Source organism: Cucumis melo, chromosome 6, assembly GCF_025177605.1.
Source record: "Cucumis melo cultivar AY chromosome 6, USDA_Cmelo_AY_1.0, whole genome shotgun sequence".
Classification (NCBI taxonomy): domain Eukaryota; kingdom Viridiplantae; phylum Streptophyta; class Magnoliopsida; order Cucurbitales; family Cucurbitaceae; genus Cucumis; species Cucumis melo.
The window spans coordinates 1,369,858-1,395,356 of record NC_066862.1 but is presented as its reverse complement, the minus strand read 5'-3'; the positions used below and the strand labels follow the sequence as shown (position 1 = coordinate 1,395,356).

General features: G+C 37.2%; 3 protein-coding genes across 11 annotated transcripts; 1 reads left to right on the top strand and 2 right to left on the bottom strand.

Annotated features, from left to right (window-relative positions):
* The first annotated feature begins 725 nt into the window (after positions 1-725).
* On the top strand, positions 726-5,005 carry LOC103484166 (putative pentatricopeptide repeat-containing protein At3g01580). The gene is given in 9 exon segments (XM_051086567.1): positions 726-2,604; positions 2,607-2,673; positions 2,724-2,757; positions 2,939-3,133; positions 3,400-3,460; positions 4,058-4,123; positions 4,207-4,342; positions 4,447-4,585; positions 4,663-5,005. Coding segments are annotated over 9 exon segments (2,505 nt in total). The 5' UTR covers positions 726-959; the 3' UTR covers positions 4,825-5,005.
* Positions 5,006-5,838: 833 nt separating this feature from the next.
* On the bottom strand, positions 5,839-18,076 carry LOC103483274 (mediator of RNA polymerase II transcription subunit 12). 7 transcript variants are annotated; one of them, XR_007821570.1, is made up of 14 exons: positions 17,698-18,076; positions 16,359-16,539; positions 15,636-15,695; positions 15,311-15,416; positions 14,774-14,842; positions 14,569-14,622; positions 14,365-14,472; positions 13,660-13,809; positions 13,232-13,576; positions 10,735-13,136; positions 7,722-10,277; positions 7,082-7,415; positions 6,338-6,846; positions 5,839-6,101 (listed from the first exon to the last, which is right to left on the bottom strand). XR_007821570.1 is itself a non-coding variant. In XM_051085893.1 (14 exons), exons 3-14 carry the CDS (start codon positions 16,484-16,486, stop codon positions 6,391-6,393), a joined length of 6,768 nt encoding a protein of 2,255 aa, XP_050941850.1. In that variant the 5' UTR covers positions 16,487-16,613; positions 17,698-17,778; positions 17,933-18,066; the 3' UTR covers positions 5,839-6,390. The 7 variants fall into 7 exon arrangements, 6 of the variants coding, with proteins under 6 accessions (XP_050941850.1, XP_050941849.1, XP_016899012.1 ...); XM_051085893.1 differs by having other exon boundaries at positions 5,839-6,846; positions 16,359-16,613; positions 17,698-17,778; positions 17,933-18,066; XM_051085892.1 differs by having other exon boundaries at positions 5,839-6,846; positions 17,698-17,778; positions 17,933-18,066.
* Positions 18,077-19,436: 1,360 nt separating this feature from the next.
* LOC103483273 (uncharacterized) lies at positions 19,437-25,275 on the bottom strand. Of its 3 annotated transcripts, none has more exons than XM_008439830.3 (7): positions 24,146-25,275; positions 23,846-24,049; positions 23,290-23,357; positions 21,641-23,204; positions 21,273-21,529; positions 20,692-20,881; positions 19,437-20,563 (listed from the first exon to the last, which is right to left on the bottom strand). In XM_008439830.3, exons 2-7 carry the CDS (start codon positions 23,994-23,996, stop codon positions 19,995-19,997), a joined length of 2,799 nt encoding a protein of 932 aa, XP_008438052.1. In that variant the 5' UTR covers positions 23,997-24,049; positions 24,146-25,275; the 3' UTR covers positions 19,437-19,994. The 3 variants fall into 3 exon arrangements, with proteins under 3 accessions (XP_008438052.1, XP_008438050.1, XP_050941846.1); XM_008439828.3 differs by having other exon boundaries at positions 19,437-20,566; positions 24,146-25,273; XM_051085889.1 differs by lacking the exon at positions 24,146-25,275 and having other exon boundaries at positions 19,437-20,566; positions 23,846-24,139.
* Positions 25,276-25,499: the final 224 nt, after the last annotated feature.

Sequence of the window (25,499 nt, the reverse complement as noted above, 5' to 3'; positions counted from 1 at the left end):
TACATTATTGAACACAATCTCGAAAACAGAAAAAGACCTTAAATTGGGTAATTATAATGGGTATCAATTTTTAGAATAATTATTAAGTATGTAGCAATATTTTAAAAAAATTGCAAATATAACAAAATCTATAAGTGATAGGCTTTTATCGTTGATAGACTCAAATGGTTTATCAGTAATATACCAACATTTGCTACATGGTCTATTAGTGATAGACTCTTATCATTAGTAGATTTTAACAGATTTTGCTATATTTGCAATTTTTTTAAAATGTTGTTATGTACTTAATTATTTTGAATATAATTGCTACATTTGCAACTATCCCTAAATTTATAGTGCAAAATACTAAAATTACACTCATCAACACCGTATGATCGTTTAGATTTTGATACATGATCTCAACAATACCATGTCCCGAAATGTTCGGAATGAAAGAATTTTTCCTTTAATTATTATATCTCAAACTTTTAGGAATACCCACATGATTTGATACGAGAGAATTTGGCCTTTATTTTATTCGATTTCAGACGAGATGAAAGACTTGTACCTTTAGTTATTCGATCTCGGGTCTTGATTGCATCGAGATGGCTCGAGATTAATAAATTGCAAATAAGATATAAAAATCGAAAAGAGCATATATAGAATTTATTGCATAATGAACTTTTCTTATTTTGTTATACGAGACATATCACTCCTTATTTATGGTTAGAGCAAAATGTAAGTTATACATATTATGTTATGTTGTGGCAAAAATCACTTATAACAACTATATATTGTGTTATATTATAGTCGTTGACATGATTGTAATATTTGGAGAAGCTGCAGAAATCGTACGATACGAGTCTCCTCTCTTATTCTCACTCTCTAAGATTTCGCCGGTTTTCCTTTCAGGCAGAATCCTCAAACTAATATCGGTAGATTAAAGTTTTCGTATTTATCCTTCTTCCTTCCTGAGATATATGTTGTGCTTTTCAAGATGTGCACGCAACCTGTTTGTCATAAGTCCCAACAGAAAAAATTATACGATAAGATCCATGATGGATGCTACTTCAACCAAAAAACGAGGGTACTTCGAAGACCCAGTTGAATTTTATGCTCAACGAGAGGATGTAATATCTTGGACGTCTAAAATCACTAATTTGGTAAGAGCAGGTCAGCCAGAATCTGCTTTTGGCTTCTTCAAGATGATGTTCTCAAATGGGCACAGACCAAATTATGTGACAATGCTGAGTGTAATAAGAGCTATTGATGCATTGAGCTGGGATTCAATGATCGAGGTGATGCATGGAGTAACGATCAAAATGGGTTTTGAGTCAGAAGTGGCAGTTTCAACAGCCCTTCTAGGATTTTATTCAATTCGTGATATTGAGACCGTCTGGAAATTGTTTAATCAGATTCCTTGTAAAGATGTTGTTTTTTGGAGTGCCATAATCTCAGCTTGCGTGAAAAATGGTCAGTATAGTGAAGCATTTGATCTTTTAAGAGAGATGCAAGATCAAGGAGTTCAACCAAACCAAGTAAGCATCGTAAGCATTCTACCTGCTTGTGCTGATTTTGGTGTTCTATCTTTAGGTAAAGAGTTGCACGCGTTTTCAATGAGAAAGGATTTTTATTCTATGGTTGATATTCAGAATTCACTCATGGATATGTATTCAAAATGTAGAATGTTTGAGGCATCAATTAAAGTTTTGAAGTTGATGAGGAAAAAGGACGCAGTATCATGGAAAATTATAACTCATGCGTGTATCCAAAACAATTATCCTAGTGAAGTGTTCAAAATTTTCTCAAGGATGCGATCTTTGGGGTTTGAGCTAAGCGAAACGATGGTGCTGGATATGATATCTGCAGTATTGCTAGTTGATGAACTTTTACTTGGCTTGGCTGTTCATTGCTATGCATTAAAAGGTGGTTTTCTCTGTTTTATTCTAGTTGGAACTGAACTTCTCCAAATGTATGCTAAATTTGGTGATTTAAGGTTGGCCAAGCTTGTATTTGACGAGCTTGTTGACAAAGATATCATTGCCTGGAGTGCAATGATCTCAGTTTACTCTCATGGTGAAGATCCACTTAATGCGATCCAGACATTTAAAATGATGCAATCAACTAATGAAAAGCCGAATGAGAGAACTTTCGTAAGTCTAATGGATGCTTGTTCTTCATTGGGTGCTAAGGAGCTGGGAGAAAGTATACAAGCTCATACAATAAAATGTGGGTATACGTCTAATACACATTTGATGTCAGCTTTGGTTGGTTTTTACTGCACACTTGGAAGGATAAAGCTAGGAGAACATGTTTTTGACGAGATTTCAACAAAGGATTTAATTTGTTGGAATGCAATGATTAAAGGGTACGGATTGAATGGCTGCGGGAACAAGGCACTCAATACATTTTCAGACATGTTAAGTTATGGTTTGAAGCCTAATGGGGTGGTCTTTGCCTCTCTTTTATCTGCTTGTGCTCAGTGTGGATTGGAAAAGGAAGTTCGGATGTGGTTTCGTTCAATGATTGACAAGTATGGCATTACTCCGACAGAGGCACATTATGCTTGTATCGTGGACTTGCTTGTTCGAAAAGGAAAAATTGGAGAAGCTGTTGAATTTGTGAAGAAATGCCAGTAGAGCCCGATACAAGAATCTGGGGTGCTCTTTTATTGGGTTGCAAATTAACTCATAGGCTCTGAAATTGCAGATTCTTTTGCAAATAGCTCACTGATTGAAAACCAGACAATATGCAATGCTACTAAACTTTTGTGCTGAGGTTAACAGATGGAAGATGTAGATGGAGTAAGGAAGTTGATAGATGAAACGGGATTGAGGAAGATGTTTAGATTACAGAAAATTCCATCGACAAGATGATGGTTCGTAACAGAACTTACATGACAAGCAAAAGATGATGGTTCGTAACAGAACTTACATGACAAGGAATTTTGCTACCTTAGGACCATTATCATCTGGTCACCTACTTCCTGGACCTTCTAGCACTGGACAGACGTATGCATAGTCTTGCAATTTTGCAAAGTTCTCTGTTTTTGGTTGGTAAACAGTCGCCCGGCGGGTCACTGCAACCTCTTCTTCCATGTCAATTCTGTTATTGTATCCAATTGGAAACTGATAGATGCAAGGAAATTTGTCAGGTAACTCATACAGCGGATTTATTAACTTTAAATGATCATTGAATTCCATTAAATGTTGTGAGTTTATCTTTAATTTCAATGAAATTTGATGATCTTAGTAGTTTTTATTAGCTTGAAACATCGCCATGCCATAACATAACCTATACTATTTATGGCGGATGAAAAAATGGTAGAGGATGTAGAGGAGTATCACAATAACTTATAAAGTCGTATGTTGAAAACATCTTTGGCCTGGTTCAAGGCTAACCAATACATAATTCATGAAGGGCGGAATTCTTGAAGTGCTTCTTGTCAATGCCAAAGACATCAGACACACCAATCGACTTGGTACTCTCTTCTCTTAGCTTCTGCCTTTCACTCGCAGTTTTTTCTTAATCTTACCCACGTTGAGGAGCAATTAGAGATGTCCATAAGGTGGAGTTCTGTGTCCACCCCTATTTCAATTCTCATTTCTACCATTTTTTTCTTTAAGTTTTGCGAGAATCGGGGGACTTATATCCCGCGGGGATCAAGTTCCTTGCGAAGAGAATTCTCCCTTTAGTTTTTTCTTTTTAAAAATTGAAAAATATTCTCAATCAAGTAGAATTTGTACTATAAAGGGATCGTGTTGGATAACATCATTTTCTACATTTGAAACGACATGTGCATCAAATTTCAAAGTTTTTTTAAGTATCAAATAATAAAATTGGAGTTGAATTGAGAATACATGTCCTCGTTTAACCAATAAGGAGTAATTTCTCTCCTCTCCACCTCCTATTTCTCGTGTAATTGGAGATTTTCAATCATACAAAAGTTTGGCAATCTGGAGTTGAGATCAAATGATCGATCTTTGAGATGATAGTCAATGCCTTATTCAATACGCTACTCTTGAATTTATGTTTGTTGTAAAACTTCTTAGCCTGAAAATATCAGTTAATGCTTTAGGTTCCCCAGCATATTACGTGACGGTAGAATGTGGAAATCATGAACATAGAACAAAAGTATCCTCAGGTTAGCTTCTCTTTGCTCTTTTCACCCATGGTAATTTCTAATGCTCTCAAGGTCAGGGCTTTGATTTTGCTTTGTGAACACAGGCAAACATGAACTTGCTTGTTGGAATGAGAAGTTTTCATTTGAACTCCCCACATCTGATTGGAAAAACATAACTCATATCAAATTCAGAATCATGGAAACCAAATTGCTGAACAACGAATCCGTTGGAGCAACCGTGTATGAATTGAAAAGCTTACATATTTTGTTCAATTCTTTGAATATTTTTTTCTTTTGTAGATTCTCTTTACGATGTCTTACATGTTCCAACTTAAACATAGCAGAATCCATCTTGGTGGGATAGTTTCAGAGGGGTATGAAAGAGGATTCATAGAAGTAAGGCCAGCCCCATACAACGTAGTGCTCGAGGAGGACAACACTTACAAAGGAGAAATAAAAATAGGATTCAAGTTCTTCATCAAAGTAAGTTGCATATACAAAATTTCCTTATATCCATCACAATAGTTATAGTTATTTTTGCAAATTCTTGACCTTTTCAGGAAGAAATAGCTCTAATGGAAGCAAGAGAGTCTATTGCAGATGGGAAACTGCAAAGAAAACCGATCTGCAGCAAAGCTATGAACTTATGGAGAATTGTATGGTTGAAGTTATCCTGCTTCATTGGCCACAAGAATTCTTCCAGTGAACGAAAGACGCAATGAATTGATGATTGTTTTCAGTTTTTTATATGAGTTGCCTTCATGTTATTTGATGGATCACGTTGAATTCAAAGTAGCTTTGAACTATGCATTTTAACAGAACCAATGTTGTTTTGGTAATTTAACGGTGTAGTATCAAAGTGCAACGTTGATGGGCAATAAAATTATGTTATTTTTTTGGACATCTGCTACAATTTGCAAATATCATTGGTCATCGTATGCTCGAAATTGTCCCAAAATAAAAAATGCTTAAATAAATAACATTTTAAACAAGTCAATTTGACAATTTGGTACATTTTGAGATACAACATAAGATGTCTACAATGAATCCATAGATGTGAAAATATTTATGACGATAAATGTATTGCAGACGCCGATATTTGGTCATTAGAAATCTCTAAATTCTACATTTTAAACCAATAAATTTGTATGATGCCATAAATCTTATATTCGTTCTTATAGACATTATTAATCGTTCTTTCACTCTTACACGTAAAAAGGCAAACAAAAATAACAAAAAAAGAAAGAAAAAAAAATTATGCACAAACAAGCATTAGACTACCGTTTTTACTTCATTACGAACCCACAAGATTCAAACAACAAATCGGTTAATACACTAAGCATGTATTTTGAAATGGAAATATCAATGAATTAATCATTAAATGGCACAGCCAAATACTAAATGAAGTGAAAAGTAAGACTGTTCCAGAAGTTGTGTAAATGAAATTGGGAGCTATGACTAATCTTGAAACACAATTCTTAATAGTTCAATGAGAACAAATAACAAAAATATTAAAACACAAAAATACATTGACCTACCGCCTATAAAATACATATACACAGAAGCAAGCGCATAAGCCAAACTTTCAATTTCCTGAATGATTTTCTTTTTCCTTTCCTTTTATTTCTAAGCCCCCAAGAACTCAACTGAGCAGATGCATATAAGCAAACTGAAAAAACGTTGTCAAAATCCTGGGGCGTGGTGGTATTGTTAATCTGCCTACAGAAGAAGCAATATGACAGTAGGAAGTATCTCTCAATTCCAACAGTTAAAAGAAAACCAAGTAAGGAATGGCTGTCTTCTAGTTCACAAAATGATATGCTAGAAATGAAATCCAAACATACCTCTACAAAATAAACAGCTGCAAAGCTTTTATCTGGAGGGAGGGAGAGTAATGAGCATGCAACTAACAGATCATATTATGATTTTTCTCATTTGGATAAATCAGTGAAGTGAAACAATTAATCTCTATATATACAAGAAGCCTCCGAACCGCACCCTGCAGTTCCAAATGGAGGACAATTGAAGGGTTAGAATCCAAGCTAGGCCACCATCGTGTAGGATGGATGGTGCGGGAGCATCATTTTTCTTTTTTCCAAATTACCTCCATGATGGTCCCACGCCCCATAAAAAAATTTACCCCGTCTCAAACAGATCGCTTTTTCATCTTTGAATTAGCATAAGATTACCATCTTAATGCCATTTGTGGGGCAATAAAAGGAAACGAGAATGTACCTGCTGAGAGGGTTGCTAGCTCCAGAAAAATAAAAAGATCAATAAATAAGAGATCAGCTGTCATCATCCATTGCACCAATATATGTCAAATCTGTCCGTCTCACCCGCACAGCCCCTTTTAGACAGTTAGATGCTCGGAAATTTGCATGTTCGCCACTACCGATTACAGCAGAATTGCTGGAAGATTGACTTGATCCAGCACCATCTTCTAGAAGCAACCAAGGGTCAATTTCTGTATCATGATCCTGCTGTGGTGGCAAAGGTTTCGACTTCCCGGGTGCGCTAGGAACAACTCTGGGTGATGATATCTTGCTCCCTTGAGGCATGCTACTATTTCCAGAACCATGCCCAGGTGTAGAAATGCTAGATTGAAATGAAGAAAGGGCAGAATGAGGTATTGTTGGTGGCTGGTAAGATAAAAAGCACCGACCAGGAGGAAGTGGAATTGGCATTGCAGCTTGGATACGCCATCTAATCATATCAGGTAGTTGCATGCAGTGCAATTCATTCTGCACCAATAAATTAATTCAAAACAACTCATAAGTACCACATTAGATTTCCTTCACGTAGCCCCCGAGTGGGTGAATGAAAAGCAGTCCTATTAATATTTAGCTTTGGTTAGGCTCAGTACTACTCTCTTCTCATAGAAGCCGAAAAAGATCGGAAGGTGAACTATGAAAACATTATCAATATTTTATTTGTGAAAATGTCAAGATTGAAAAATAATGTTACTAGGGGGCTAACCTGTAAACTTTCAGCCAGTTCACGAACAAGAGAAGAAGACTCCTTGCTTGTTTCATTGGTCGACTTTGCAGCATTCTTCAAACCTAGCCAACTTGGCTGGCAACTGCTCAAAAGCCCGTGAAGAATCAATAACATCCTACCAAAAATACTTTCACCAGGTAAATCTGCAAATGCAGCAAATGAAGCTTCGGAAGGTGACTCTACTTCCTTCTTAACCATCGAACTATGGGTGGGACAAAAGGTAAGGTTTGCATCCTCATGAACCATTCGATTGCCAAGGAGACGAAGAATAACAGAGGCAAGCATATGTCTCATGTTCCGTCCTGAAGGCTCCCTGAAAAAGGAACAAAAGCAAAAGTTGAGAAAAACTAAAATGTCACTTGACTGATGGAAAACTTGGAATGAAAATGAAGCTGCAGACTCTAGTAAACCATGAAGTTCACAAAGAAGCAGAAGGCAAGAAAAGAATTGCAAGAACAGAAAACTCCTGATTGACAAATGTAACCAATATTTAATGTTAACAAATCAGGCAAAAAAAAGGAAATACCACATTCAAAGATAGTTAGCAGTGGAACACTGTTCACAAGCCAACTTCCTCTGCGAGTACATGTGAGTTTGTATGTATCAATTCTAAATTTACCTATCTTCGAGAATGACAGGGAGTAATCTCAATATTAATTGTAAACGCAACGACATGGATGCTCGCAAAGCTGCAGGGGAGGGTAGAGGAGAATCTGTTGAGCCAGTTGATCGTCTAGCCATTCCCGGGCTGCCACCTTTCATTTTGCGACTACTTCCCTTGCTTGTAGGGCCCTCAATACCTGAAGGAACAGATCCTGTTTGTTTACTTGTCCCTGAAGTAACTGCATTTATTTGTTGCTCAATATTATTCAACTGCTTAATTAGATCATTAGCAAAGGTGTTGCGTGATTCTTCAGAACTCTGATCTATGCATGGAAGAACTAATTCAATAAGAGCCCTCTCAGTCACATACTGCTGACCGGAGTGCAAGACTTCATTGTCAAGCATTTGGACTGACTTTTGGTTGTACTTTCTAGAATCTGTGCCTTCTTCGACAACCTCTCCTTCTTCAAGATAGGAAGTATCCGAGCCAGAAATACACCAACCCCAAGGCTTCCAAAACATGGTTTTAGTTGATAGTCCTTTACTCTCAGCAATATTAGTTAGTCTCTGTCGAATTGATTTCCTTCCAAAAAGGACATCTTGACCTCCTAGAAACCATTTCGCTTGCAACAACATTGAATCTTCAAGAGAGCGGCCAAAAAGATGAATCACGTCTGAAAAAAGAGATGCAGCATCTGGCCTGACCAACAACCTAGTTAGGATAATCTCGATAAAATTCTTCTCGTTGTCGGAAGCAGCAACTCTTTCAGGACTTGGTGATGCCAAACGAACAGCATCAGCTAAGGACATATCTCGTGTCTCAAGTTTCTCAATAATGGCTTGTTCATTCAAAAGAAGCCTAAGTTCCACCCACTGCCAATGAAATTTAGCAGGTTGTAAGGTATCCAAAACATGTACAAGCCTGTCCAGAAGCTTCATTTTTCTCTCGGGATACTGCCCTTTACCATCACCAACTCCTGATATCCGAGTCCCATCATCTTGATTATACATCGAACTTGGCAACTTACAATCAATAATAGCATTCAAGAAAAGCCTTGCACGTAGAGGAACAAAGGCCATGGACTTCGTGGGGATATCAGAGCCATTTAACTCTAGTATAGCAGCAAACTCAACATCACTGGTATCCATCATCAAATGGTTATAGAAACCCTGACTGTCCCTTAAACAGATATCTCGAAAAGGCAAATGTCTTACAATATCGCCAATTGCAATTGTTAATGATTGACACAGTTGATTCACATCTTCACGAACTGTAACAGCAGAATTCAAGATAAAAGGGCGCCATACTACAAATGTGAATATAGAATAGGCAGGAGGTAGGACCAAGCTAAGTGGAAGCAACCGTTGCATTCTAAAAAGTGCCACAATAGATGGCTCTCCTAGTAGCTCCACAATCAACCCATCAAAAACAGTTCTACAATTTCCAACAAGCAACCTAAACCAATGTACATAATCCTCAATAGAACTTTCAATCTTGTGCATTCCAATTGTACGGGTGTTGCCATTTGCGTTTGACCTAGTAGTCCTAACAAACTGAATAAAGTCTAATCCTTCTTTTAACCTAAAGAGTGCTACCAATCGTTCCAGACTGCAAACCCCCTGAATAACTGCCCCAATGACAAGTGCAGAAATAGCTGCTGCAACTTTTGTGGCTTTACCTATTACTTTTGAGTTATCACCAAAGACATGAGTGTTAGAATCATGAGAATCTGCTAATGATTGAAACTGAGACCTAGATGTCTTCCCAGAAGGATATACTCCGGCGAGTGCAGAAAAGGCTTCTGTTGCAAGAGCAATCTCAAATACACGGCTTTGACGCTCTCCTAGAGCTTCCTTGAGCAGGCATAAACAGGTAACATGAATGGATAAAATGCGTTTAGCAAAGTCCAATGAACCAGAAGCAGATGGAATATTCGAGCTGCCGCCAACAATAGAATCAGATATCTTCGACACAGTTGTACTCAGATTACCAACAATAGCTGAAACAGCAGATGACACCAATGATGGATCACCTTCCTGAGCAGCACCTCCAGTATGCCTGATGCATTCCATTAATCCTATGATTATTTTTTGAGCAATCTGGTATCCCTCGTCTGATTTATCTGTGGCAAGAACCTTTGGGGCAGTACCACTAAAGACTTTCCTATCTTTTCCAAGTAAATAGTGGAAGGCATCATCAACTTGTCGCCCAACCAATTCTCGCATATTCATCCCAACCCTAGAGAGTCGACCACCCCCAATCTTTTGCCTAAAGAAATCATCAAGATCCTCCACGCCTGCAGGAACTCCAAGTGGAAGCCCCAACTCTCCGTCCAATGTACTCCCTGGATCAAGTTCAGCAATAAGTCTCTGGTCATATGTTGCCTTAAAAGTCTTCTCCCATTCAACGACACTAGGCATGCTGCTATACTTTTTCAATAGATACCGAGCATAAACTACCGCTGCAGAGCCTGAAATACGTCCATTTGAAGCCATAATAGCCATAGCACGATGGGTTACGGATGACAATGCTTCTGAAATGAGATCAGCTGCGACAAGAATATTCTCATATCTGCAAGAACAGTAAGAGACGTGAGATAAACAAGATCATAATCTCTGATGAAGCATCTCCACGACAAAACTTATTTTAAAAAAAAAAAAAACTTTCCTTAACAAAAGGAGGGGAAAACTAAACCACCTGAGCATATGACAGAAATGCACCGAAAAAATGACCCAGAAAAGGGTTCTCAAGAAATCTGAAACATGGCCTCAAAATTAAATAACAAAAATAACCTTCATTCATTCTGGTTTTCAGTTCCTATGATGGTCAAATCAACACAATATAATATAATGATCCGCGAAAGAAATAAAGACGTCTTTAAAAATAGGTTTCCAGAAATCAAAGAAAAAAAGCCAGAGAGAAGAAGGCCAAGAAGATCAAGCAAAATACAGTCAGATTAATGACGATTTAAGGAATGATGCAATCGAAAAATGAAAACAATTATTGTAGTCAAACACCAATAATGCACCTTCGGAGGGACGATAATAGATATGCTTCGCCTACTTCAAAAACTTGATTTTCAACATTCTTTGGCAAAAGAAGAATGCTCCTCCGGCTGTTCATTGTAGAATTTGAACTAATAAGGACTTTTGGCAGCAACCAGAGGAGAAATTTGACCCCTGAAACAAAATCATTACATACATCTGATAAATACAATATGGATGAAAGCTGGTCTTCTGCAAGCTTCCAACGTATAGTAATCCTATCATCAACAGTTGTTAAAGACCGACCAAACTGGCCAGCTTTTGAGATAGTTTTTTCAGTCTCCTCGATAAACTGCTTAACAGCAGTCATCAACCAACTTGAAATTGCTCGCTTCTCTGTAAGTCGAAGTTTTCTTAAACTTTTCCCAATAGAAGCAATATCCCCACTTATTTTGCTATTGTCTATTGCTCTGGTAGCATCACCTTCTATTCCAGATCTATGGTGAGGACAGGCTACCCTATTATCACATACATGACTCGTTGATGCACCCTGACTACCTTCAATTCTAGATGCAGCTAGATGAGCAAGACTTTGCGTCTTGCGTCTTCCCTTAGAAACTGGCTTTGTTGTCTTTACCGGTGGATCCACCTTCAACGTTTCAGAGGATTTAGGCCCCTTCTTCACCCACCACATATCTTCATCATCTGAAGGAATTGGTGAAGACGCATGTAGGTACAAGTTCCTTTCATCACTTACTTTCTGTTTTTTGGCTCTTCTACAATCTTCACACCCATGTGTTGCTTCTGCAATATCTATTTTTGCATACACTGACGCGAAAGACTTTTTACCAGACCCTGAAGGATCATCTAGACCAGTGTCTGTGGGAAGTGAAGAACTGTTAGGAAATCGCAAAAGCAATGAAATGGCTTCCTTCAGCGCTTCAATGTCAACTTCACTTTTGAGTCTTTTGGTAGAGCCTGTGTTGGAAAATGGTGGAATAGACTTCAATTGATTAACAGAAGTTACAGAACTAGAAACCTTGTCAGAGGTTGGACACATCTTTCGCTTTCGATTGGATGGTATATTTGCACTACCAATATCACTTAGTTGTTCATATACGAGCCCATGAAGTACCAGACGACGTTCTTTGGAGTAAACATTTATAACCTCTACAAGTTGTGCTCCTTGAGCAATTTTCCCATCATCCAGAGTGGCACACACAAAACTTCCAGGTAAATGCTTCAAGATTTGCTGGTGTCTCCTCCTTTTATCTGAATCAACTGCTGGCCCATTGGAGTCCATAATTCCACTAACTATTAGCTGCCTGACGTATGAATGAGGATAGAATATACCAGCACGTACAAGTTCCACTATGAGAAGCTGAACACGCTTAAAACCTTCTCCTTTTTGCACCTCATGTTGATCAATCCAACAAACAAGAATATCATGCAAGGGACCTGGACTTTCAAACAAGTCCAAAGAACCATTACCTCCCAACTTCTTCAACCTACTCTTAGGTTCAAATAAATTACCAACTGGTTTCCTACCAAGCAAACTGTTTTGATGGCTAGAACCCTTTGTGGAATTGAGTCCACTTGAGGTTTCAAATTTAAGTCCAGACACACTTTGTAGATCTCTGGCTTTCATTTTCAGAAGTCTAGTGGCAATATAAACCTGAGAGAAATCTTTCCCACCAGTGAACTTAAGTTCTCGAGGGGCAGCACTCCAAAAATCCCTGTATTCACATGTTGCCCACTCACATAGAAAAAATACTGAACAAGCAAATGCCACATTGACAGTCTGAATCCATTTCAGTGACATTCTTAAACAAGGGCTTACTTCTTCAAACCAACCTTCATTAATGGATCCATTACAGCAATCTTCGAAGAGATATTTATAAGCTACTCCAATATCTCCGTGTAGTAGAGACTTATCCAATGCATGCACAGCTTTAGCCACGCTGCAAACTGGGAATTTAGGGTTTACTACCTTAGCCAGATTGTCAGCACATTTCCGTATCGATGAAACAACATTATCAAAAGCTGAGGATTGATACTGAAAATCAATACTTTTACTTCTTAATGGACTGGCAACTTCTGCTGAAGTATATCTCAGTTTCGTCACATCCTCCGGTACCTTTGACCCAAAACTTCCATCATTAACTGTATGTGATACAACACAACGTGGAAACGGGAAGCAATCCAGAGCAACAAATGTGTCAGGCACAGCCAGAACTAAATAGCGAAGCATCTCCACCAAAGCAGAGGTTGTGTACACTCTCCTTGAATTATCCACTAGATCTGATCCACCAGGAAAGGAATCCCGGATAAACCGAACAGAGATTCTTACTAAAGTGCGTACATAGGTTTGAGATAGTACAATCGTATCTAAAACACCATATATAATTGGCAGCAGCAACTCCAAAATCTCAAGAACATCATTTTCCTGAGAAATCAAACAGAAGAAAGAAGTCATTGAGAGATAAAGTATATACTCGAGATATCTCCAAATTCTTCCCTAATAATTTTAGGAGTTCACACCTCTAATTGTCCCAGCACCCAATCAACAATGAGGGATGGAAGCAGAAGCCCTTCAGCCTGATGCCACAGCAAGAGCCTGACCACATACCACCATTTGAAATGAAGTGATGGCTCTTCACCATCAAAGACTGCTGGAGGATCGCCCTTTGTATGTGAGAATCCAACAGAAAACATTTGTGGAGACCGGTCTTTGTTTGGTGGAGTCAAATGGGAATTGCTTCTTGAAATAAATTCCTCCACAAGGCATTCCAAATAGTCAACCACATCTTTGGTCCAAAATTCTGTGCGGGACAACTGAGCTTTGTCAAATGCTCCACATGAAATACTAGCAGAATTAGGACGCACCTGTAATGCACAACCATAAACTGCTACATTCAAATTTGTCAACATGGCCTTTAGTAACCATTACAAATTACAAGCACATTCACCTGATTAAGATAAGTAATTTTAATGAACCAAGTTGCTCTCAGCAATGGGACATTATTCCTAATGAGAACTTCAAAAAGGGCCCTTTTCCTATACCCATGAGGCACATTATCCGCTAAAGAACGCAAACGTTTATGCTGTTGTGATAAACCCTGCATCAAGAGTAGATAATGCATCAAGATAAGAAAGAAGTGGTCGAGCTTGATGATTATCAAAACACCACTTGACCCAAAAACTTCATTTGATAGATTACATTAAATTTAATTTTCTTAACTCCCCTCGCCACATGGGCTAAGATTTTTCCATTCATTTTACTAGTAGTAATGCTTGCTGATACTATGTAGCAGCGAAAAAATAGTCCAAGTTTCATGATATTATGCATAGATCATTTAACCAGTTTTTGTTTTGTGCATATTATAGATAATGTTTGGCTATTAATTTAATTTTCTTGTAATAATTATCCCCTCTCTCTATATATACATATACGTTCTTGAAAAAGAATCGTGCAAGTCAAAATACTCCCTTCCTACATGTGAAGAACTATAAATCATCCGGAAATCACCAAAAAAACAAAACGCTTCCTAAAAAGAACCAAGTCATCACATAAAATTTGTCAAATTGCTACGCCAGATATTAAGAAAGTGCAGGCATCATAAACCAATTTTCAAGAACCCTTTCTTTCTCCTATAAGCAGAAGGGTAAAGTACCTCAATCCACTTTTTCCGAAAATCCTCACCACAAGGTCTTTGTTCGGGAAAAATGCCAGGCTTTGTTAACAAAGAAACAGATAGGGGAACACCATAAACTTGACCAGCCTGTCATTTAATAACAAAAGGAAAATTTGGAGAGAGGTTAAGATATGGATGATTTAAAATCATTATGAAATCATGAAAAAAAAAAAAAAGCTCCACCTTCCGTTTCTGAGCACGTGAATCATTAATGGCCCTTAGACGTTTTCTTGTAGCCTGCAAAGAAAGGGGTTTTTTATTACACAACTGACCAGTTGGATCACCTTAAAAGGCATATGGATTAAAATCATTGGCAGTGCCGCAGTAAAAAAAAATTCAATATACAATACAATGGGGAATTTGGTAGCTATTGATTTGAGTAACATACATCTTTGCACTTGATGACAAGATGCTTAGAAAAGGCTTGAACCTGAGTCAGTAAGATCTCTCTGGACTCCTGACACACTCAACAAAGATAAATAAGTTGTATAATCCTTTTCCAAAAGAAAAAAAAATTATTCCTAAAACAGGTTATAAATTGATTATGGTCATATAAAGATAAGCCAAACATGTATTTAATACAATGAAGCGGCGTAATAAGAGTGGATAATCAAAACTGTTCATCCAACCAGTTACTACAAACATTATTTGTTGGTTAAGCTGTAAACACAAGTATTGCTTTTAATCTAGATACGAAATGAAATTTTGATCCATGACGAAAATATTTTTAAGTAAAGCAAGCACAATAATTATGGAAGGAAAGTGAATGAGAAGAGGAGAAAACATCTTGAAGAACATTAGAACCTCCAAAATGTGTGTTTAATTGAATTGCTTATGTTCATTAAACTTGACCAAACAAGAAAAAACTCATGAATAAACAAACTCAATCAAAATCTCAGCCTAAATATGCTGATAAGAAAATCACCTCAAGCCCTTCAACAGTTTCTCTGTATCCAGACTGCACATACTCTCTGGTGAGGTTCTCCTCGGGACAGCTTGAAGTTTGAGGGTGAAAGTCGGGAGGCCCTAGCCTAAGATTGAAAAAGAACAGGCCATTGTGTGAGAGAAAGAAAATACTAGCCACGAAATAATTAAACTAAATAGAAAATCCACTGATCCAGCACCCCAAACTTTTGCATCCAACCAATGCGGAAATCAGATTGCACACATATTCAGAAAATGAACTTCCAAAGTATTGGCATGAAGAAGAAAAACAAATACAATAAAAGGAATATATTGCAAAGTGATACCGGTTATTCAAAGACTCCTTCTCACACTTCAACTTGTACGCTGTAAGTGGAGCTGGCCGCCTGTAAATCAAGAATTATTCATTTAACTTTGGGAGAATAATTTCAGTATGAAAAAGAAGAGTCAAGAAGATTAGGCCAACAAAATATCATCCCATAAATAGAATTATTGAACAACAAGCAAGGCATACTACTGATCGCTATGATTGCTCATAATCTTGTAAGCAACAAACAAGGAACCACCATTCATTATTGCACCATGATTTTGCAACAATAAAACAAAGAACCCAAAACTTATTATACCCTTTTTAGTTTAATCAACTATCTCATTAAATGTCTACTTGAGTATACTCAAGTAATTAAGGCATATATCCTCAACCAAAATGTCAATGATTCAAATGTCCACACATAACTTGGACAAATAACATGTTACACTTAAAATATATCCTTCATGGTTTCTCTAGAAAACCGTACTAAAGCAAATGAAAGAATATAAAATCCATTGAAAAACAAATGTATCTCAATCCATTATACGGCAGTTAACAAAGTTGCAAACTGAAAAAGTAAAAACTCTCACTAGAAGATGCATCAAAAAAATTGAGATCAAACCATGCAGAGAACAAAAGAGACAAGTTACAGAAAAATATATTTAAAAAAAAGGCCATGGAATCATTGTTGGCAAAGAAAAAACATTCCCAGTTTCACAGAACCTTCAAACCTCTTTACCTGGAATTTAAGGGGAAATTGCCTGGCAATGAAGAAGAATCAGCTCGGACAGTATCCCTTGCCGATGGCCCACCTATTGCACTGTTATTAACTGCACTAGTGCAGCTGGCAGGATGATACCTTTGCATTTCTCCCAACCATCAACTGCATACTTCCGCCAGCATCGGTTGGATATATGAAGCTGTGCCAAACAGACCAAATTCAAATTGCTATCTTGTGACTCAGTTCTATCAGGTGAAGAAAAAGTATAAGATCCTGTTTCAAATTCTTCAGTCATACAAGTTCAACTGAGCAATTCAAAAGCTAGTAAAAGGCTGTCAAGTTCAATCGATAACAAAAAACGTAAACTTAAAACGCATGTCCCAGGATGACATCTTAGGTCTAATGAAATTTGAAATAGCTGAAGAAAAAGTGTAGGACCCTGTCTCATATGTAGCCCTACAGGTTCTGCCAAGCAATTCAAATGACGGTCAAGTTCAATTCAACCAATAGCAGAAAACTTAAGATGTATATTTTGTGCTTGAAGACCTTTATCCACTACATATGAAGTCGAGTCCAAGGGATCGGATATGTATTACAAACAGATTTATGCATAAAAGTTTTGTGGTAATAAAACATCATGGAAATATACAGCGGCAGTGTTATATAATCAACATGAGTCAAAAATTCTGCTTGCACAGTGGCATATTTCAATCTGCTAAAAACCCGTTCCCAAACTTTAACATATTGTCAAAAATTATCACGTGATATTCAAGTTTACACGGCTCAATAACATTTAATATTGAGACGTGATCTGAATTGGCAGAATTTAACATATCTTGACATTACAATCTATAGCACATCCATCTAAAATTGCAGTCCATAAGTTTGCAGTTAAAATCTTAATCCAGAATAAGTCAGCAAGACTGACAATGCTGATATAGAATACGAGTACCAATACTGAAAAGAGTAAACTACAGTCAGCGTGACACATTAAGGTTAGAGAGCAACACCCTATCTTTAAAGTACAAGTGAAGATGATGCCTACACATTGAAGTTTGTTGGCACTTGGCAGAGCTAAACTAAATGTGAACCCTAAGAAGCTCTAATCAGCTCCTAGAACCTCCGTAATAATAAAAATCGAAAACTACGCTCAAATAGATGAAACAAAACTAAGCTCAAAAACAGTTCAGAAAGAACTACTATAAACCCTAAATTTCAAGGGTAGAGATACGTGATCTGAGCTAAATTTCAAAATCATATAAAATACACAAGGCACGTAACCGCATCAAATCAAATAACATAAATTCGAAATAAATATGCCCAAATGGAAACTAGGGTTTAGGGGGGCAAAAAAAACCTGATCCCAGGTTCGACACAGCAAGCCGGTTCTTCCGGGAGTGAATAATTGGGTATGAGTACGCAATGGAGCAAGGGTTTTCTATGCGATTCAGAAGATAAAAACGAAGAAGGATACTTTGAGAAACAAAAAAATAAAAATACAATATTGGGATTTTCAGTTGGAGGGCGAAACTGTACGAGATTTGAAAGCCATGAAAGGAAAAAAAAAAGGGAAAAGGAAAAGGGTTGATTACAGTTTGAAGAGCAAAAAAAATGGAGGAATTCGTGAAGGGAGAAGAAGGGTCTCGTGGCTTGATGAGGGCTTTGACTCTTCAGCTTAATGCTGATGACGACGACGACGACGATGCCTCTATTACTTCCCTGTGTTGGAATAATGGAAAGAGTGGGGGCGATCTCGTAATTAATAAGAAATACAAATATTTTAATTTTATTTAATTTTTAGTCTATCTATATCCACTTTTGTTTAACTCTTTCATCCTAAAATCCCCACTTTCTTAAGTCATTCAAACATTGGGACTGGGGGAGGGGACTGTTTTGCAAATAACCCAAAATATTGTCCCACAATATTCAATCTCTTTGACATCTTTTTTTACTTTAAAAAAAAAAATCAATAGCTAAATGTAATAAGAAGAGTTGGGATACCGATTCGGAGGAATTGTAAGGTGTCACTCGAATAGAAGTTATTCGGTTAGTTTTAATTCGATTCTCGAGATTCGCAACGAAATCGTTATGGATAAAATGAAATGGTGTTTAATGCACGACGTCTATTGGACAATTTCGGTAACAGGAGTTATCGAATCATTACTAAAATACCAAATGTGTGTATACGAGCTAACGGGAATAATACGTACAAGGTTATGTTGACATAAATGCTAATCAATCTGGCATTATCAACGCTTACCAAACCTATCTACATAAGACAACAATGTAAAATTGTCAACGTAAGTATACTTAATGTAACGGTTATTGATATATATATTATTTTTTCAAATCTAAAATTGCATTAGAGATTTAAAAGGAAAAAACCTAATAACTACAAATACTTTGCAGTTGATCTAATTTGAAATTTGAAATTTTGTTTGGTTTTAACGAACTTTTTTCTGGGTTTGATTTAATGTTTGCCAGAGAAAGGATCAAACAATAAACATAAAGAAGGAAAACAAATCAGAAAATGGATGAATTTGTAAGCAAACTTCCAGATTTGGAACTGCTGAGAAAATGGTAAGTCATTCACAAATCTACATATAATAGTGTAAGATTTTGGTCAAAATAAGCATCAAATTGGCATATCAGTTTAAGAAAGAAACAGCAAAATATAAACTGACCAAAAAACAAAACTAACAAATTCAATAACCAAAAGAACCAATTAAAACCGACAAATACATTAACTACGCGTTTGAGAGTGATATTGTTATGTACAAAGTTATTTTAAATTACGCCTTTAATCATTCAAAGTAAATTTAATTCTTAATTTTATATCTTTGAATATAATTTTTTTTTACATAACTAAAAGCATACTTCAAAGTGGTTTAAAAACGAGAAAAGTGATTAAACTGAACCGATTTAAGCAATCTAGACCTTTAAAACAACCAAACTACAAACTAGTTTAAGAAAGATATGGATTTGAAGTATAGATTAAGAATCCAATTTTAAAATAAATAAAAGAACAATGACAAGTAGTAGAAAGAAGGGAAATGTGAAGCTAAGGCATTACATTTTTGTTCTTAAAAGCATGAGGAGATCAACAGGGAACACCCTTTATTACATATTTATAAGAAGAAAAGAAGAAGCAACTCTCACAACCAAAATTCACAGTTTGTCATAATCTTTGCAAATAATACAGCAGCAAAGCGAAAGTAAACGACACTAACAAGTGACCAGAAAAGAGAAGGGAAAAAAAAAAAATCAATGAATCAAACCACACGATATCGATTTCCTCAACTGATACAACACACCAAACTCTACAAGATCTACAAAGGAGGGTGCCACCTCCATTACTGCAACTGTGCAAACATCGCACCAGACCCAAAGTCGATTTTAGTCAGCTGTAAAAAACGAACATGACTCTGTTTTCACAACGACCGAAGTCTTAAACCTTCTCCATTGAAGGCATTAGTTTGACGACTAGAACGAGTTGGGAAGGCCAGAAAAGCCATGGCTATGGAACTAATAAGATTGTGGTTGATATCTACACATATCTCAGGGACCAAGTTAGCAACAGCTCAGTCATATTAGAGTTCATCAAAAGGAGGTCGTCCCAAGTTTTGATTATTTTACTGAATGAACACTAACTCTTTACAAGTCATCTGAACTATCACATACGCAGCTTAATATCGTATTGTCCACCAAATCATCGAATATGGCATCACATGTCTCGGTACCAATAGATTCAGCATCAGAATGAATGTTTATCCATGTTCTGGTTCTGTTCATGTCCTTCGTGACAAGGTGGTCCAATGTAAGAGGCTGTGGCAGTGGAAGGAGATGCCAATATACTCCTTCACAAACCTCAACGAGATAGTCCGATCGTAAACAAGGTTTTACAAATGAGAACCATGGGGGAAAGTTTTGACAGACATCAGCAAGTACTTCACTAATACAGTCAAAGAGGAGCTTCTGGTCGGAGCATAGCTGGTTCGGGAAAAGATCTACCTCCTCAATTAGTAACAAGTCAAGAAGCTGTTCTGAAGAAAGCCACCTTACACAGATCTGGTTCCAGGTAAGGCCTGATGCTGACAACACTGCCTTTACATAGTCAAAAATCACTTCCTTATCTTCCTTCAACGATTTTGGAATGTTAGCTTTATCGCTTTCCACAGGTTCACGATCATCAAATTCAATATGAACTGGTTGTATTGGTAAACCTGCTGATAGAATAAACTAATATTAGCCAGGGGAATTTCCATCATCAATACCTTTACTTACTAGTAAAATAGATCCAAATTAAACACAAAATTCACGGAAAAACTCCGTGGCTGTTCTTAGTGCCTACCAGGCCGAGACATGGCATGCACTGGGCTCATGTTATCATCTATAAATAGTGGCTCAAGAACTGAAACAGGGCTCGGCCTCTCTGGAACATCAGAACCGCCGTCTAAATCTCCAACGCCCTTTCCAGGAGTAACCGAAGTAGAATGGGATGCCGAGGGAGATGGAGGCGATTGGTTTTCTTCAGACAAACCCTAAAAAAATGGAACAATTTAGGGAAAGCGCTTTGATAAGAACACATATTTAGTACTGGAGGAAACTACATTTCACAAGGTATTGAGCCTCAACATATATGTGTGCATAAATTTTGGAAAAACATGCCATTTAACATTTCCACTAGATATTAAGCAGCACAACTACTTCTAGACATTTGAGCATCAAATTTTGGAAAAGATTGCAATTTGAAATTTTCGTCATGGGGAAAGTTAATTTTATCGTAGATTCCTAAATCAGAAGCAAGCTTATAAGTCATCAGTACACCTAGGGTATCTTGCAGATGGGTTTTCATCATGAGATGTATGGAGCTAACTTATTGTAAGAGAGATAGTGAGAGATATAAACACAAGAAGTTAGAAGATATATTACTTGATCTTGAGGCAAGCTTATCGAAGGTTCCTCAACGAGCATATCTGGTGTCTCATTGTTATGATCTTCTCTGATAGGGGGAGAGGCAACTGGATCAGATGGAACATCAGAAACACTTATATAATTGCATGCATCAGGCATTTCACCATCCTGATCTTCTCTGGAAAGAGAAGTTTCAATTGATTCAGAGGGAGCCTCCAAAAAACTTCTCTCCTCATGAACTGCAATTTCATTTGCTTTTAGAGACTCAATATCACCTGCAAGTATATTATTGAACGTGAATGATTAATAAATAAAGCTAACGATTAGCCAAACCAATTAAAATTTAGGCCAACCCCACATGAATTTGACTATTCAGAGATACATACCTTCAGAAATCTTTCCATTAGTACTAGCACTCACGGCTTCTTCTTTTATACTTTGATCAACTAGATCCCTGTTAATATTATGGTTATCGTCAATTGGAGGCTGCACAGCATTTGGGGTACTGTCAGAAATGCACAACGGAGATTTTCCTGGACTGATTGGTATATCATTACTTTCGCCCCTGAACGATGGCATACTTTCATTAACACTTAAAAGTCTGCTACTAGAAGAAATTCTCTTCTCTGAAGTTACTGGGCTGAGCTTGCAGTCCCTTCTAGGACTGTTAATAGGAGAAAAATTATACTCAGGAAGAGAGAGAATTCGTCCTAGGGTCTTAGGGACATGTCCCCTTAAAAAATCTACACTTTCATCCCCACTGCTAAGCATCTCAGAAAGATGTTTCTTTGCCTCGACATAAATATTAGAAGGGCTTCTTCTATTGGTATAAATATTTCCCAAATCTTGATTTATTTCCAAGCTTTTGAGTTTTCCAGCCTTCTCTCCTCTCGTGCCATCAGTGGAAGGTCTGGAAATTCTTTCAATAAAAAAGTGGTCCTTACTAGTAGAATTTCTTGCACCGTTTTCTTTAATGACACTCTTTTCACTCTCCCGCTCAGAGTGATGATCACTAGGAATTCTATCTGAACCATTAGCAGCGAGTTCGTGGTGATCTTTTCCCATAGCATATTTAAACTTCCTCTTGATTTCAGAAAGAAAAAAGTTAGAACTGACCCTCTCATTCAGCACTTTCCTTTTATCATTAGCAGTAGGAACTTGGACTGATGGATGAATGGTGTCAGCCTCAGAATTCAATAAACCTTTTGGCCCTGGCTTCAGGATTACGATTTTACTCGACTTGTCAGAATTTTCATTCTCTCTTGATAAGTTCCTACCCCGATGCTTGACTTTTCTCCTGAAAAATAATCGTTGTTTATGATCAACAAGCTCCTCGGACGGCCTAACTTCACTGAACTCGTGTGACTTGGGTTCCTCACCTCTTTCCGTCGACATGTCATGCAAACTTCTAATGTATTTCAACAACACGGAGTTTGGGTTTTGTGCAAGTTCTACAAACAGCTCGTCGTCAGAATGGGGAATCTGAAGAGCTTCCATGATCTCTCTTGAATGTTGAACTTTCTGAATTTCAGTGAAATCTTTCCCAATATTAAACTTCTGGCCTAAATATTCCTTGATCGCATCCACCACTTTTTGCTCTAATTCAGCAATGTACTCATTTGATTGCATATCTTCATTGTCGTCTGGGTCTAATTTCATTTCACTTGTGCTCTTCCGATGGATCTGACTGTAGATCTCCTTTAACATCGCATCAACAGGAAGATTATCAACACTTTGTCCCTTTGAATACTCAGAAGAATTAAAGGAATCAGCATCAATGTCATGGCTTTTTTTGCGACTTTTCTTCGTTTTTTTCGATTCTGACGTCTTTAAGTGGCCTGGGTGTTCGTATTCGATCTTCCTTGAGTCCTGCTCGTTGAACATTTCCTCTTCTATGAGTTTCTTTACACTTGGCTTTCCAATCTCCAATCTCTTACGTTCTTCAATGTCCTGAAATATGCAAAACATCCAATCAATTAGAACGTAAATCATACTTCCACTCCAGCGAAGAAGGATCTAAATGGGGAAAACTTACCAGAGTAGAACTACAATCTTCATCCAGATTAGCCAAAATCTCAAACTTGTTTCTTGAATTTCCATTACCTGTAGAAGAAGAGATAAGAACATTCAGAACCAACTGATAATGCATTTCCAATAAAATACCATGCACATTGTCTAATCAGCTAAGTTGTTACAATTATTAAACCCTAAACCCTAAATCACCCCAGAATTCTTAAGATTGTTGCAATTATACTTACAAACTCATGAAATTGTTGTAATTAAACGCAACCAATAACAAAAATTACAACGATGGCGTTTAATTGCAACGAATTCATAAGTCCAGGGGTTAGTTGCTCATGAGTGTATTGTGCAATTTCGCACATTCAAAGATTCTACACAGGGTGCAGGGAAAAAGACAGAGGAGAAAGAGAAACTAAAATTGTCCAATAACAGAAACTCAAGATATGATGATTCTCCAAAGAAATTTGGTCATCAAGAACTTGCAGGTCAAACGTAATGAAATAAAACTCAAAGAGAGAACAAAATTCTTTAGATCTACGAGAAATCTGTACAAAAAATAACATTCTTACCAACAGTTTGCCTACTCGGATGCTTCTTGTCGGCTAATAACTTCCTGGAGGTGCGACCATGGCGGAAATCAAATAAACTAATCAAACCCCACATACATCCTGACTGATCTTTCTCATAACGAACCGTAATTCTCTTGGACTTCTTCGCCATTTACTTAAAAAATTCCGTCCAAAATTTTATTCTCTAATATGGCTGCATGAACTCTGGTGACAAGAATGAAGAAGAAAACAACTCTTAGAAATGAGTACAAAAAGAATTTCTGGCTTTCTTTTTCTCGGAAAATTCACGGACAGACTAACCTCCAGTACAGACCCTTAGAAATCCAGCATAGCGAAGAACAGACATGGAATTCAGATGATAAATCGGGAGAAACACAGCCAAATTCGATCACAGCTTCTTGCGATGGCAAGGTATCAAATCAGAGCGTTATGACGTGCACAGAAATTCATCAAAATCTTAGAATATCGAGAGATTCGGAATTAACTTGAAAGAAAAGACAAGTGAGGGACCATTATCTCCTCCCCCAAAAGAAAGAAAAATCATGATCGCAAATGGTTCATAATTGCTTTTCCTCAATTTCTTCTTATCAGAAATTGATCAAAACCATTAAACCCCAAATTCTCAGAGTCAGTACAATCTCAATTTCACGATTTCTGTTTCAGTTTCGATCAAACTCATCACAATTCACAAATCGTCCTCTATCTCGAACTGATTCAAAAGGTCTTAACAAAATGCGATTAGACACCCTAAATAAAACTCCAATCGCTAGAGACTAAACCAAATACACTGGAGACCAAATCCATCATAGAAATTCCAAAACATCTCGCTCCAGTTTAGAACACACAAACAATCCCATCCCCTCTCCCCCCATGTCCAAAAATTTAATGAATTCCACCGACCGGACGAAGAACAAAAACAACAACAAAGCTTTTTAAAATGTAGGCATCTCTCTTGACAACCAATAAAAATGAGGACCGGATGCTTATCTAACACCGACCCTTTAGCTTTTGGCGTAGAATTCGCATATTGGCCGCCATTAAAGACATGGAAAAAGAGGGAGGAAAAAAAAAAGGAAGGAGGAAGAATTGACAATGGTGAGGTGAAAGAGAGAAAAGGAAAGAGAAAGAGAAAAGGGAAAGGAAAAAAATGGTGATGGGTGTTGGGTGAAAGTGGAAGAAATAGGTGACAGTTGTGGTTGGAGAAGGAGGGCCCACCACCCACAGCAAGCGAGCTTTCTATGGAAGAAAAGTTAGGGCTGCTGCCATTGCCATTGCCATTGCTATTGCTCCTCTGTTTTTCTTTCTTTGAAATCGCCACGTTCAGATACAGAATCAAGCTCTTCGCCATAGCCATTTCTCTCTTCTCTCTCTCGCTTCCTCTTGGAAGCCATTGTTAGAAAGCATTGGAGATATGGATAATTTGGGGTTTTTCAGCTGACAAATTTCATTCTAAATTCCTTTTTTTTTTTTTTTTTCTTTTCTTCTCTTTACGATACCCCACGATTTTATTTTTTATTTTGTTTTTTCAGAGAAATCCCACGACTTTTTTTTTTCTTCTTTGTTTATTTAATGTAAATGGAATTTTAGCTAATCGTATTATATTTATAATTTATTGAGTTTTTTATTATTACTGGACTAATTCTTGTTTATATAC

Excerpts from the sequence above, each read along its gene's own strand:
- LOC103483274 (XM_017043523.2), bottom strand. The coding sequence starts at position 16,486 with ATGCAAAGGTATCATCCTGCCAGCTGCACTAGTGCAGTTAATAACAGT. Across the intron at positions 14,473-14,568 it reads CACGTGCTCAGAAACGGAAG|GCTGGTCAAGTTTATGGTGT; the intron begins GTGGAGCTTTTT and ends ATTAAATGACAG. Across the intron at positions 13,137-13,231 it reads GGGTGCTGGGACAATTAGAG|GAAAATGATGTTCTTGAGAT; the intron begins GTGTGAACTCCT and ends TTGATTTCTCAG.
- LOC103483273 (XM_008439828.3), bottom strand. The coding sequence starts at position 23,996 with ATGGCGAAGAAGTCCAAGAGAATTACGGTTCGTTATGAGAAAGATCAG. Across the intron at positions 23,205-23,289 it reads AAGATTGTAGTTCTACTCTG|GACATTGAAGAACGTAAGAG; the intron begins GTAAGTTTTCCC and ends TGCATATTTCAG. Across the intron at positions 20,882-21,272 it reads TAAGCTTGCCTCAAGATCAA|GGTTTGTCTGAAGAAAACCA; the intron begins GTAATATATCTT and ends CCATTTTTTTAG.